This window comes from Telmatherina bonti (genome assembly GCF_933228915.1).
Source record: "Telmatherina bonti genome assembly, chromosome: 9".
Taxonomy (NCBI): domain Eukaryota; kingdom Metazoa; phylum Chordata; class Actinopteri; order Atheriniformes; family Telmatherinidae; genus Telmatherina; species Telmatherina bonti.
Window position 1 is genome coordinate 7,169,643 of NC_136627.1, and position 15,675 is coordinate 7,185,317.

A 15,675-nucleotide genomic window follows, 5' to 3' on the forward strand; every position below is an offset into this window, starting at 1 on the left:
TACATAACATCAGAAGTCAGCAGGACATGAACAAAAACAATTAATCTGGAACTTGAATAAAATCAAAATAAAAAACTTGTTTGTCTGGAAAAAGTTCACATGATGTAGCAACTGTGGAAAGTTTGTAACATGATCACATTTCCACCGCCTGATGGCTGCAATGATGAGATGATGCAGAGGAGGATGGGAAACGGGAGGATATCTCCTCAGCGTGTGCAGTAAACAGACGAAGCAGCAGGTTATCAGTTCTGGAAAAACCAACATTAGCAGAAAGTCGCGAGCAGCTGTAAAACATGTGAGCTCACGCTGTTTGGTAAGAACACACACGTCTCGCCTCTTGCTGTAAACACGGGTCTAATTTTCTCGGAATATCAGAAGCGATGTTCTGTAAAGTGACAGAAGATCCATCAGGCTTTCCCAGGCAGCCGGTCGCTCCAGCCACTCCAGCCAGTAAACACTCGGCTGTGAGAGTTCCTCAGGGATGAGGTTTCCATGGCAAGGGAGCATGTGAGGTCATGTTGCTATGGCGATAAATGTTGTGCCTAGATGCTTGTGGGCTTACTGATCATGTGTGTGTGTGTGTTCCAGTGTGGGATTACAGCACTGGGAGAGTGGGAGCACCGCTGGTTTGCTGTGAAATCAAACTGAAAGACTGGGTTGAGGGTGAGGAGCTGTACCACACACACATTTCATCACCACATCATCATCTTCATGTGTCTTCTCTCACACACACAGACACACATCATAGCGCATCTAGTATCATGTTCACCTCTCCAGGCTCCTCCAGGAGAGATCCACTCTTCTACCTTGTAAGGACAGCGTCCCGCTTTTCCCAGCCTCCATCTTTTCACGTCATACATCATAATTCATATTTATTTTGCGCTGTTAAACCTTGATGCTTATCACACTGAGTCGTAGCTTGTTTTTCTTCCAGAGAAGTACATGTTTTTATTTCTTTTATCGCAGTCAGAGGAATCTGATTTCCAGCAGTTTTGATATCAATCCAATAAATTTCCACCCTGTCTTCAGGCGGTTACCGAAGCACGGACAAGCCGCATCCCAGAGGAGAGATCGTCATTGGTGGACCCAACGTAACCATGGGATACTACAAGAGCGAAGCTAAAAACCAAGACGACTTCATGGTAGACGAGAACGGCCAGCGGTGGTTCTGCACGGGAGACATCGGAGAGTTTCACGAAGATGGCTGCCTCAAGATAATCGGTGAGGAGGTGGAAGCAGCTGGATGGAGATCAGAGTATGTTTGGTAGAGAAGATTTCCATTTGTTACCAGGGTCCTAATGCAGCTGTATCAGCAGCGCAGATTATCAACACTGTGGCTCACATTCCTGGAGTTTCTCCAGCAAACCTCTCTGCTCCTCTTCCATTCATCAGCCTGACAGGAAAGCTTTTAACAAATCAGATTTGACTCCACTTCCTAGAAATCCTCCTCAATGCTTCTATACTCTCTTATCTAGATGATGCTGGCTAAGCACACACACTCCTCCTATCCTCTTAGATTAGTACATGTTCACACACTGATGTATGTGTACGTCTGTGTTTCCAGATCGTAAGAAGGATTTGGTGAAGCTGCAGGCGGGAGAGTACGTCTCTCTGGGAAAGGTGGAGGCTGTGTTGAAGAACTGCCCACTGGTCGACAATATCTGTGTGTACGCCAACAGGTGTGTACCGCAGGAGGTATTAAGACATTATTCAGGTCCACAGCTCAGTTTTCTGATCTGTGCTGCCATCAAATTTAAGACTAATCACACTCAAACCCCCTGAGAGTTCATACTGCAACATAACAAACCAAACACACACACGTTTGTGTTCTTCTGATGGCCACAGAGACTTGGTGCTGCTCCATCTTTTAGGTAGATATGAGTCATGTTGAACAGATCCAGCACAGCTGGAGGCGAGAAAAACAAGACAAATCTGTTGCTTCTGTCACCGTTGTTCTGTTCCTCTGATGTTCAGACAGAGAAGTCTGTTTTGTAAAGGCAGCGTCGATGCGCTCATACGCTGCATTTATTAACAGATGGGAACTTAAAGTAACCAATTTCTGATTGGAAAAAATTCAGATTTCCTATTTGGGAAGGTTGATGTCAGATCTTGTTATTGTCCACCTACTGAAACATGAAACAGAATTTGGTGCACAGCATGATGTGAAGCAGTAGGTGGAGATGAAAATGGAGAGACTGGATTGTTTTGCGTGAATCACTGAGTGACAGACAGACCCAAACAAAGTGACAGGACAGAGGTTTTTTTCATTTGCCAGTGGCTCAGACACAGAAATATCTGCTCGAAAGCACCAGGAGAAGTTTTTTTTCCTTTCATAAATCCTCTTTACCCAGAAGGAACCAGACTCTTTAATTACTGGGATGAAACAAAGAAAGAATACATGTTTGATGTTATATCGACTGTGCTGCTCAAACAACACTGACCTTCGTGTAAAATGCAAATAAAGTCAGTATTTAATTATTTCCAAACTCCATGTTTTATTCAGTTAAAGGAAAACAAAACACATCAAAATCACACAATAAATATGAGCAGCATGTTTTATAAAGTTTAAATGGAGCAACAAAAGGCTGCTAAACAGACACATATGGGGGAACATGTTGCAGATAATTAGGTTCATTTTCAGCAGAAATATGACCGGGTATATAAGGAGCACTTCAGAGAGGTAGAGGTAGAGTCTCTCAGTGGTAAAGATGGATAATGGACCAGTTTTAGAAAATATTCCAGAATGTGAAACTGTGAAGGCCTTGAATCTTTTACTGTCAACAAATTCAATCTGCATACATCTCTAACATTCAGTATTGAATGTTCAGCTGGAAATCACTGTATCATCTCAGGAAGAATTCCAGAAATCACTGTCTTTGAACATAGGTCACCCTGAAATCCATAAATGCAGGTTAAATCTCCATCATGCAGAGAAGAGCCCACATGTTAACATGATCCAGAAACACCACTGTCTTTAATGGATCAAATGGTGATTTAAAATGGTCTGACACAAATTGGAAACCTGTTCTGTGAACAGATGGATCAAAATGTAAAATTCTTTGTAAAAGTTGATTGATTTCAGACAAAAGTGTTCAAAACACTGAATCGAAATGGAATCAATTAGAAAACAAAAGTGACAACAAGCAAAAAAAGAGCTAACAACAGGGGAAAATAACAATATGCAAGTCCAAACAGGAGTAGGAAGAAGCAAAAAACACTTAACTCCTTTACTCGAGTTCATGAAGATGGAGATGGACACTGCATCCTCCAGACTAAATAACAGAGGGACCATCCAACTTCTTTATTAGTTTCAGCTAAAATCCTGTCTGCTATCACGTCTGTGACGCTCAATTATTGATGAATGATATATACAAGTTTTAAAGAAACACCTGCTCCCATCCAGACAACGTCTCTTTCAGGAAAGACCTTGCAGTTTTCAGCAAGACCATGCCTAAACCGCATCCTGCATTCATCACAACAAAGTCTGGGTGCTCAGCTGCCTGAATGCAGTCCAGACTTTTCAACTATACAAACCATTTGGGGCATTATAAAAGTAAAAATCCAGCAAAGAAAGTCCAGAGCTGTGGAGCAGCTAGAATCCTGCATAGAACCAGAATGGGACAACATTCCTCTCTTAAAAGTCCAGCAACTGGTCTCCTCACTTCTCAGATGTTTACAGACAGATGTTAGAAGAAGAGGAGATGCTAACAATGCTAAACATCATCCTGGGACAACTTTTTATATATGTTAACAGATGCTAACAATGCTCAACATCATTCTGGAACTACTTTTTACACATGTTAGCAGATGCTAACAATGCTAAACATCTTGCTGGGACTACTTTTTACATATGCTAACAGATGCCGATAATGCTAAACATCCCAGAACTACTTTTTACATATGTTAACAGATGCTAACAATGCTAAACATCATTCTGGGACTACTTTTTACATATGCTAACAGATGCCAGCAATGCTGAACATCCCAGAACTACTTTTTACATATGTTAACAGATGCGAACAATGCTAAACATCATTCTGGGACTACTTTTTACATATGCTAACAGATGCCAGCAATGCTGAACATCCCAGAACTACTTTTTAAATATGTTAACAGATGCTAACAATGTTAAACATCATTCTGGGACTACTTTTTACATATGCTAACAGATGCCAGCAATGCTAAACATCCCAGAACTACTTTTTACATATGCTAACAGATGCTAACAATGCTAAACATCATGCTGGAACTACTTTTTACAGATGTGTTACTGCATCAGAATTAAATTAAGTTAAATGTGTTGATTTCAACTATTTATATATTTTCTATGGTGTTTTGTGAATAAAATGTAGTTTTCTATAGAGTCTGCACTGAGAACTTCTTATAAGATGATGGTTTACCTCATTTTCAAGCTTTCCTTTGTTTCTTTTTTCACTCACAGATTTATTATATTTCCACAGCCTGAGATGTTTATTCAGTTCTGTGGAGTGAACTTAAATTTGGAGGTTTCAGTCTGTTCCCTGTCACTTTAGACCTCTGATGTTTTTATTTCCTTATAAGGGGAGAAATTCCACCCAGCGAAGAACTGATTATTCCCTCACTGTGCTGCATGCATATCTTCGAGCTCCTTCACCTTATTCGGTTCAGTATTTCAGTTCCAAAGCTACTTTTGTTGATAACTCTGTTTTTCCTCCTTTCTGCCAACCTGCCTCCTCTCCTGTTGTGCAGCGATGAGACATATGTGATTGGCTTCGTGGTACCAAATCAGAAGCATCTGCTGGCTCTGACAGGTCAGTATGGTATCCGGGGGTCATGGGAGGAGCAGTGCAACAGCAAGGTGGTGGAGGAGCTGGTTCTAAAGGTGATCACTGAGGCTGCGCTAACAGGTGAGAAGGTCAAACAGATGCCAGAGCTGCCAAGATGGTAACTCTTGCTGAGTTACAAGCTAACGTTTCTTCCTCTTCTTCTGATGTAGCCCAACTAGAGCGCTTTGAGATCCCACGCAAGATCTGCCTGAGCCCAGACCCGTGGACCCCTGAGACCGGATTAGTGACCGATGCGTTCAAGCTCAAACGCAAGGAGCTGAAAACCCATTACATAGAGGATATAGAGAGAATGTATGGTGGAAAGTAACATCAGAACCAGAACTAGAACCACACCAGACTCCATATTACCTCCTCCCCCCAAACAGTGACCTAAATCTTAACACACCATCAGATCATAAAAACAGAAGGATTAACAGATTCCAGCTTACTTGAATATTTCGTGAAAGTTTCTGAAGAGTATAAGAAATGTGTTTTTTTTCCCCACTGCGGCCTTTTCTTCATCCAGGTGTGGGAATCTTGGTTGTTCCAGATGTGAGTTATGAGACAGAGCAGGCGTTGGCTGATGTTGAACTCTTGTCTTAGTGAAGCAGCAGAAACTCAGGTCAGTTTGTCGCCTCATTTCACCAGATTCAGGCTCGATACGTCCACAAATCAGCTCTTCCACTCAGTGTCTCTTTGCTTTCCTGCAGGCCAGGAGAGGTTTGACTTTTTTTTGTCTTAAACATGTTTTGAGTTCTGTTCTTGGTTTTATTTTATCTGCCCCCCGCCGTCAGACTGGTGGGACGCCTTCTCAGAACACCCTGAAACCAAAAGCACAAGGTCATGTGAGGGTGAAATACACTGCCTGGCCCCGCAATGAAGTCGCCACCAAAGAAAGAAAGTCATTCACCCCAATATCTAGAGGACACCCTTTAGCCTTCATTTACAGCATCGTTCAGTTGAAGCATTGTTTCCACAAGATTCTGCAATGTCACAAGATTTATTTCCATTCGCAGTTGCATCAATTTTTCACTAGATCTAGTATTTGTGATTGGATTTGTGAGTGCACAAAGGCTTCTCCAGCACATCCCAAAGACAATACATGTATGAAAGTGATGTCTCCTGTTCCATGAGCCCCTCTTTCACAGTTTGCTGCCTTTTTCCATCTTGGAATACGACCATACCATCAGGGAAGATGGAATAGCTGCTCATTTGGTGTTTTCAGGTATCAGCTGACCTTGTTCTTTGAGCACATAATGTTGCTGAACCTACACCTGAACCTGGACCTGAACCCAGACTTGACACCAGTTCATGCATCACCCCCGCAGGCTTAATTTCTGCCTCTCTTCTAACCCTGATGCTCCATCACTCTGGAACAGAATTAATCTGGACTTATCTGACCGCATGACCTTCTTCCAGCTCCAGAGTCCAGTCTCTATGCTCTCTAGCAAACTGAAACCTTCTTCTATGATTAGCCTCACTGTTTAGTGGTTTTCTTATGGCTACACAGCTTTTCAGTCCCAATCCCTTTAGTTCCTTCATATTGTTCCTGTGAAAATGTCCTGAGGTCTACTGCTGTTTTTCTTCCATCTGATCACCGATCACCACCATTCAAGATGTTTTTCTGACCACATGTCTTCCTGGAATCTGATGATTCCCCACAATCCTTCCAGTTTTTATTAATGCATGAGCTTCTGCATCACCGGAGACTTGACCCTTCTTAACCAGACTTTTCCACCACCATGGGATGAATCTTTCCATATGGTTGTTGAAACAATGAGAAGTTACTCATTGAGTCTGTTGGGGTTTTATAACTGGTCGACCAGCTGGGAGATAATTACTCACAGTTGTATGAGGCTTGTATGTATTTGCTTAGTTCAGTCCTGGTGAAGACTTTGGTTTTTTCGTACAGGCAGTGCATAAAGCCCTCATCCGTTTGGTGGTGTACTTCTTCCAGGCTGATTTCAGAGATGAAATTAAAAGGTCTGGGATTATTAAAGATAAAAAGAAAACCAAACTGCACTTGTGTTTAGTCTGTCGAGTGTCCTGCAGCAGCAGAGGATCCTTATGGAAGTTTACAAGAGAAATTCCTGTTGAATAGATGGAAAAACTGTGTAATCGTTGTGTTTGATAAATCCTAGTGCAATATGATCATTTATAATTTCTGCCCAAGCACGGCACCTGATTACAGAAAGGACGAAAATAAAACTTTATTTGGTTTAAAGCTTTGCTGTAAATGGAAGCCAAGTGTGATGCATAAACACAAGCCTTCTTTCTGATTCCTGAGTGATTCTTCACTGAAGTAATAAAGTATGTAAATGTAGAGCTTTGATCAGCAGAGGAAGATCATCCACATGGAAAAACCTGCCTCCTAAAATCCAAATATTTATTTGTAATTTGCCTTTTGGAAAATAATTGTAAAGACAAATGACATTAATAAAGATTGTGTTTTAAGTGTGAGAGCTTTTCTTTTCTACCATCATCGCTTCATTATTTGGCCCTGAGCGGCTCTGAGTCCGAGAGAGGATGATATTTACCATAGTTTTGTCTGCTGAGGAGTGAAATCAGTCTTCACTGATTCAATAACTGAAACAACTTAGTGGAAACTAATTTAATTAGCAGTAATGGTCAGTAATCTGAGGTGTAATCCTTCGTGTCTCAGCTCAGTTTCAGATAATTCAATCACATTGGTTCTATGAAGGTCACGTTTTAGCAAAGAAATGTCCCAAAAATCACAAAAACACCAAACACACGTCAAATCATTGTCTGTCAGTTTGACATGAGGTTTGGCTCTGCTGGAGCTTTTAAATCTTGCTTTATAGTGATTACATGATGAAGCATTTAACAGCAAGATCAGGCAGAAAAAACGGAATAAACTGTTAGATTTTATTTGATTTGTAGATGTTTCAGGACAAGGAAGCAGTCCTAAGCTGTTCAGCCCTGATCTGCCACCCTTCAGATGGTTCTGCACCAAGAACAGTCCATCATCATCATCAGCATCAGCAGCAGCTGAAGAACCACAAAGGTTTACTGTGGGAAACCTTTGTCAAGCTCTGCAACAGAGTCACACTGACAAACGTCTCTTCAAACTTCCCTGTGCAGAAAAAGGAGCTGCATGTAAACCTGGTCCAGAGTTCCAGAGGTCACATCAACTTCTCTGGACTGGGAGGCATGTGTGATGCATCATACAGTGGAAAGCATCGATCAGTATTCCAGATCATCAATGGAAGAAATGGAGCAAAGAGCGTCCAGGTTACTGTCAGTACAAAAGCCTGCTTGTATGATGGTCTGGGATGCATCAGGCGATGTGGTGGCAGCACGAACACAGAAAAATCATCACGTTTTCATGTATGACAATGTTGCTGCATGTGTATTTAACATTTGTATGTCTGTGTAATGATCATCATCTGTCAACAAAACAACATGTGTCAGTAACTTTTGTTTTATTACACTTAAAACTGTTCATCGCTAAAACACAGGTACACACTTTGCTTTCCACATTTCTATGAGTTTAAAATTATTTTACAGCAAAACACCTCAGATTTTCTGAAATAAAACATTTTTAGGTTTATTAGATGAAAATGGTTTTGCAATATAAATCCATTCAAACAGCCAGCAGCAACCAGGAGCTCACACAGTAAACAGACATTTATTTTATGTTTATTTATATGGACTGGTCTTGTTCACATCCCCACTTCACACACATTTAGTTACACAATTTTTGCTGTATGACACAAACGTTCACTGATGGATGGAGACGACATGAAATTCAGCCAATGTCTGCCTCTAAACGGCTCAGCCTTCATTCTCTGTGCAGCTTTATCGGCTGCTGTGTTCAAAGTGTCAGAAAAAAACTTCATTGTTTGTCCAGAATTATATGAACTTTGACTTTTGTGGGATTTTGACAATGGTGCCCCGAAAGGGGGAACAATAGCCCTCTGAAAATTTGCAGACCACACCACGGCCTCTGCTAAAATGATCCTCGTCTTGATAGTGACAGAATGATTATTAAGTCATATTCAGCTCATAGTCTTCAGTCAAGATATGAAGGCAAAACACTTTGAATAAACACATAAATTATAAATAAATAAATAACACACTCCAAATATCTGCATTTGAAGGGGATCATCATCTTCATTTAGTCATGATAGTGTTTAAATTTGCTAAATTCTTGCATTACCTATGAGCATTACATCACACAAGACTCAAACACCATGAGCCATTAGCGCCTCTGCAACTACAAATTAAAAGCATAATTCTAAATCTAATCAGTTTAATGGATGTTTTCGCAGAAAGACGTGGAAACAGCTTAATTCAACTGTTCTAAAATACTAAAACCATACTGAGAAAATTGAAACAGAAGTTGGATATTTTGTCTTTTTTTCCTGACATGATTTTGCTTCTCAAACTACAAGTAAAAATGTTGGATGCATGTTGTTTTTTAATGAAAAAGAGTGAAGTGGCATGCTATAAGCCACAGGCTGAACTCTACCTTAAGGACGACCAGTTTGCTGCTGTAACATTTCCACTGGCCACATCCAGCCACACCAGTACAGGTTTACTAGGCTGCTACTGGTTTTTCATGCATCAGGTAACACTAAGACATTTCAGCTTGCTCTGCAAACACTGGCAGCAACATAAAAGTTGAAATCTGGCAATTTAAAATCACAAATATACAAACAGTGCAACAAAACATGTCACACCTCCATCAGCTTGCTGATTCTAATTGACTGGTTGTGTGTTTAATAGATCTGGAAGGAACCTGAAGCTCCTGTGATCAGATGTGTTCACTGTTTATGCTCAGGAACAGCAGAAGAGACGGGGAACGGGTCCTGTGATACATGTCTGACAGGATTAATCCACATTTCATCATCTGTTTCTGAACAGTTCCAATTTCTTTTATTAGTATTTTTTCATCACACACCCCTGCGGTAACACATTCTATTGAGCTCTGGAGTCAGCCTCTTATGAAGTTGGTAAGATATGTTCATACAGACTCAGGAGACTCCCTCAGCGATGGGAATTATGTCAAAAATGTACCCAAGTGCATATTTAAAAAGGGGAAAAACATTTTTTTTTTTATTTAAAAAAAAAAAATCTGCACAACCCTTAAGAGTTCTCATGTAAGAGCTCATTTTACCGTCACAGTCCGTCACGTGACCAATGATGACACTCTGGGGTCTCTATAAATAAGTTGACCGTGAAAAAGTTCTGCCTAACTCCACAAGAGCTGCAAGAAGACAGGAGACGTGGACTTTCATGAGACCAATATCTTCTGTTTGGTAAGTTCGCAAATGTTGTTAATTTAGTTAGTTTGTAATAACTTTTCTTAACTAATAGCAAAAGTTTTCTTTTAAAAACTAAAAAGTTAATGTCATTTATGTTGATTCTTATGTTATGTTTATGTTGATGTTGCACATTTTAAAAATCCCTGCATTGTCTTTACTTTAATATGCAGCTGGCATTTTGATAAAATGTTTATGAATAAACATTTATGTTTAAGCAACTCAACGGCAGCATTTATGGAAACCAAACTTTGCGCAAAAACGTGCGTAAAAGTACCAAAAGATTTGTAAAAAAAAACAAACAAACAAAAAAAAACCAAACAACTTTTGTATGTTTTTCAGCGCACCTTCTTGGTCCCACGCAGTCTCCAGAAAAAGATGGACCATCTGGAAAACTCCACGGCGTCAGCCAAGCGCCTGCACACCCAGAGCCCCGTGGAAACCCTGGCGCACAGAGGCGACGGGAGCGCGTACCTCTACATTTTAGTCGTCATGTGTTTCTACGCAGTCTTCCTCTGCGGAATCATGCTGGGTTATTTCCGCTCCAAGAGGAAGGAGAAAAGGAGGATCAACATTTTCACGCGCCTGCTGCACGAGGAGGAGCAGCGGGAGTGGGGCGCGTTGCCCAAAAAGCAAAGTCTCACCTTTCCTGGCGCGGGGCTGCGCGGGGTTCAGGCATCCCTGCCTTTCTGCGGTTACCACGGCAACCAGTTCGGACGCCCCCATCACGAAGGCTTCCTGTCATCTCCGCTGGCGTGCGCGCTGTGCACGGAGCAGAGCAGCATCAGCTCCCTGTGCTCCTCCGCGGACACGCGCTTGACCATAGAGGAGGAGTCGGACGGCGGCGCGGCGGAGGGGTCGGAGGAGAACGGCAAGGGCGGCTCGGAGAGGAGCGGAGATGATTCGGGCTGAACTGAGAGCAGAAACAGGAGGAAAAGGGAGGAGACCCACCTGGAGAGTAGGTCGGAGTCTTATCCAAAAAGGACAGAGGATGGGTCAAAACTTATCAGCACTCACAGGAACATTTGCCCATTTTGTAGAAACACACACACACACACACACACACACACACACACACACACATACACACGTCAGGTTAGGTTATATGACATAATGATGGTTTGTAATTTCACTCATAAACATCCACCTTCAGAGGAACACAGAAAACATGATGCTCATGCTGTTAGTTATAACACCAAACTACAGCATGTAGAAGTGAAACAGAACAACTGTTACTGTATCATATAATTCCTCTGGTCATGCATTATTCTGCCTCTTTTTGGTGGCCCCTCCCTGCTGGAGCCCCCTCCCGGTCCTTGCTGATGACTCATCCTGCAGGAGAGACTGGCTTGTTGAGCTTTTGCTCTGAAAACGCAGAACTTGACTTGCTCTGACCCACATGGTCTGAGTACCGAAACGTACCTGGAACCCACTTGAAAGGTTGGGAAGCAAACTGTTTCTCATGATGGACACTTAACTGTTGTTACACAAACGATGAGATAGGTTTACTTGATGAAAGCGATGCACTGTAGGCTACATGTGTGTGAGTTTGTCACGTTGTCATGATTATTTAAGATGGAGTCTTTTGAATGATGAAAACAATTAAATATTTTGGAAAAAAAAACTCTGTTTGACCTGCGGTGTCTCACCAGTAGAGGGCAGTGTTGCGGCGCTCTCTTCTCAATCAACCCAGAAGAAAGGAGGAGTTTGATTTGCTATTTTTAGGAGCCACATAATCATTAATGCAGAATATAACAATTCATAATTGAATCAGCTCTGAAGCTCATCTTTACTCTTGTATTTACTGAAACTTTCTTATCTTTAATGAAATGCCATTTAATCTCAGATATTTTCAGATTCACCATCTCCTAAATAGTTAAAAGACTGACTCCATTGTATAATCAATGCTTTTTTTTTTTCTTTGCATGAAGATTTGAGTTTGCTCAAGGGATCACAAATCATACTCAGAGGTGCATCAGTGTAATTTCTCACATGTTGCTCTCATGCAGAAGACTCACCCAGCTTTTCTCTGATATCTGGTGTGAGAGGGGAAAACAAGCCAGAGGGAAGATGCAGATTTTATGTTAGCTTTCTTTCCAGCTGCTACATTCATTCCTGCCCCTCTCACACACATATATCTACACCAACAGGGTATAATAGCAGTGCTGCAGGCTCAGTCCCACAACTCACAGGAATGACAGCTCACCACAGAAACATTAACAACAATAACGGCCAGAGGGAATACACACACCGACCTCATGACGTACATGTATTGACAGCATCAGACCTGATGGTCCCAGAGGTGTTTGCAAGGGTCTGGCTTGTTTGTGTGTGCTTGTGTGGGTGGAACTGCTTTCTGTTGTCATTATAGGCACATTTGATGGTGTAAATCTTTGTGAATTGTATCTGTTAATGGGTTTTTATGGGTGTCATCGATGTGAAGTGGTCTGCTCTGCTGTGGTTCTTCGTATGCTGCTCTGTGTAAAGCAGCTGAAGGTCTGTAAGGCCGTATGTAAACAGTGGAAGAAATACCTTCAGAACACAGCAGATCGGCTGTGATGGATCCATTTAGTTCTGAAACACGCGTGGAGGTTAAGTAGGTGATGTCGACACAGGTCAGAAGATTCATGCTGATGTAAACCTGGATCACATAAATCACAAGGGCTGTTTTGTTTTCTTTTTGATTATGAACCTCAAACTGGTGTCATCCATCCATCCATCATCCATCCATCCATCCATCCATCATCCATCCATCCAGTCATCCATCCATTTATCCATCATCCATCCATCCATCCATCCATCCATCCATCCATCCATCCATCCATCCAGTCATCCATCCATTTATCCATCATCCATCATCCACCATCCATCCATCCATCCATCCAGTCATCCATCCATTTATCCATCATCCATCCATCCATCCATCCATCCATCCATCCATTTATCCATCATCCATCCATCCATCCATCCATCCATCATCCATCCATCCATTTATCCATCATCCATCCATCCATCCATTTATCCATCCATCTATCCATTTATCCATCCATCCATCCATTTATCCATCATCCATCCATTTATCCATCCATCCATCCATCCATCCATCATCCATCCATCATCCATCCATCATCCATCCATCCATCCATCCATCCATCCATCCATCCATCCAGTCATCCATCCATTCATCCAGTCATCCATCCATTTATCCATCATCCATCCATCCATCCATCCATCCATCCAGTCATCCATCCATTTATCCATCCATCCATCCATCCATCCATTTATCCAGTCATCCATCCATTTATCCATCATCCATCATCCATCCATCCATCCATCCAGTCATCCATCCATTTATCCATCATCCATCCATCCATCCATCCATCCAGTCATCCATCCATTTATCCATCATCCATCCATCCATTTATCCATCATCCATCCATCCATCCATCCATCCATCCATCCATCATCCATCCATCATCCATCCATCTATCCATCCATCCATCCATCCATTTATCCATCATCCATCTATCCATGATAGTTGTGAATATGTTACAGCTAGCATGCAGAGGAAAGCTATACCTTTAAACCCTGACTTGTTTAAAGGTCATTTTGCTGCTGATCTTGCATGATTCAGACTATCTGCATCTTATAGATGATGGTTTATCCTTTTTTTAACTTTTGAAAGCTGTGATGAAAATATTGTCTTCATGGTGAATGATATTGTATTTGTGACAAATCTATTGCAGTTATATTTGTTGAGATTAGACTTGTAAAGTTCCTATAATCAATGTTAAGATAAAAAAAGAAAAAAAACCCATTTATTCTCTTGCTGACAGCAAAGATTCCTAAAAAAAACCCCAAAAAACCCTCCAGGCTGCAGTATGAAGAGTGAGGGTCGTCTTTCTACACTGCTGAAACCACAAACAAGTTGCATTGGTGTACAGTAGTCTTTCTGTGACTGTCTTCTTATCTTCCGGACAGCTTGACACAGATACAGACTTGTTGACGCACTCTGAATCTCATTTCCTACACAACATACACACCACAGTGAATAATTCATGTGACACAAACACAAAACTGCACAGCAAACCATTCATTCATTATCAACAAGGAAGTTGATGGGATCCACCGCTGTGTCTTCAGGACTGCAAGAGAAAAATACTGAAGCTGCATCATCCTCTTTCATGGTTCAACAGCAGCTGTGTGAGAGTGTGATGGTGGGATTGAAGGAAGAGGAGGATGCAGAATGAGAATACACACAACCCCTGTGAAGCAGGATGTTTTGTTTCATTAGTGTCCCCCTGTGGGAGTCTATGGTGGGCTCTGCGTCCTGCCCCAGGCCTCACACACAGAAACACACACACACACACACACACACACACACACACACACACACACACACACACACACACACACACACACACACCAATGAGTCAGTTCAAAAAGCAGCATCCCTGTTACCCCCTCCCTCCCTCCTTCCTCCCTGCTTTGTTCACAAATGCCTTGTTGGAGATTTCATCAGAGGTTTTGGTAACGTTGGGAGGAAGAATGCTCAAAGTTACACTTATTCACTCCATTAAAATGTCGTCTAGTCGTGAAGCAGATGTATTTGTTTTACTTTCCTGATTAATACCTGAAACCTTCTACAAACATATGACACTGAGGTAAAAAAAGGAGAAATAAAAAAGATGTAAGACCAAACCAACCTTGCATTCCTGCACATGTTTGGAATGATGTTTGTCTAAATGCTCATAATGAAGTTGTGTAAGTTGCAGAAAGAGGCAACATGTAACCCAATTTGTTTATTTCCTGCTCCTGCCTTCCCTTTAGTGTTGCTCCCCAGTGCTGCTGGCTCATTCAGCTCACCTGTTACTCCTCTTTTCTCCTCCTTTAAAGCCTGCTGTTCTCCAGTTCATCTGCTTTCATGTGGCATTGGATGATCAAAACCTTTGAGTCTTGGCTTCAGAAAGAAGAATATATTATTTATTAGTGTTTTTTGGTGTTACTTTTCCTGCCTGTTTCTAGGGACCTTTTGCACAAAAACAAGATAAGAGAATAAGTTGGGATATCTTCGTCATCCTGGCACAACGCCTTCATGATCCGGTTGCACAAAAGCAGGATAGTGGATAGTGATATGTTATGACATAAGTTAGCATGGAGATTAAATCTGTGGAGGTAGCCCACTCCAGACCATGCTAAGTTTTAGAAATTAAATCTCATTCCTTATGAGCAGTAACCACAAGTAGAAACCACTATTTATTCCATTGCCGCTGCATTCAGTCAGACTCACTGTCATTTAAACACTTGTGATCATTAATTGCAGTCATCTTATATTTAGATTTTTCCATCCCATGTACTTCATGCCAAATAGTCCATATAAATACACAGTAACATGATTTTCCTTTATTAAATAATGATAAATCTAACCAGTTATACCATTGGCTCCATTCAAGTGAAGTCACACAATGCTGTACAACAATGGCTTCAAACCTTTTGAGTCGCAACACCCGAGACAACATACATGGCATTTGGATCAAGCCCCCCCAACAAAAAGACTCTGCTAGTTTATCAGACTGGTCATGTTG

The 15,675-nt window shown here is 41.5% G+C and overlaps 2 protein-coding genes across 2 annotated transcripts in view; both read left to right on the top strand.

Annotated features, from left to right (window-relative positions):
• The window catches only part of acsl3a (acyl-CoA synthetase long chain family member 3a), a gene marked incomplete at both ends in the record, with an annotated part of 39,391 nt that extends 34,258 nt beyond the window's left edge, over nt 1-5,133 (top strand). Inside the window, 5 exons of the mRNA XM_079245906.1 lie at nt 589-663; nt 1,030-1,221; nt 1,565-1,679; nt 4,729-4,886; nt 4,976-5,133. Coding sequence (XP_079102032.1) covers nt 589-663; nt 1,030-1,221; nt 1,565-1,679; nt 4,729-4,886; nt 4,976-5,133 — 698 coding nt within the window. The remainder of the gene's footprint in view (nt 1-588; nt 664-1,029; nt 1,222-1,564; nt 1,680-4,728; nt 4,887-4,975) is intronic.
• A 5,303-nt stretch (nt 5,134-10,436) lies between these two features.
• kcne4 (potassium voltage-gated channel, Isk-related family, member 4) lies at nt 10,437-11,513 on the top strand. Its single transcript, XM_079246231.1, has one exon. It carries the CDS (start codon nt 10,469-10,471, stop codon nt 11,000-11,002), a length of 534 nt encoding a protein of 177 aa, XP_079102357.1. The 5' UTR covers nt 10,437-10,468; the 3' UTR covers nt 11,003-11,513.
• The last annotated feature ends 4,162 nt before the right edge of the window (nt 11,514-15,675 follow it).

Bases quoted from the DNA above. Each gene is read 5' to 3' on its own strand.
- kcne4 (XM_079246231.1), top strand. From the start codon at position 10,469: ATGGACCATCTGGAAAACTCCACGGCGTCAGCCAAGCGCCTGCACACC.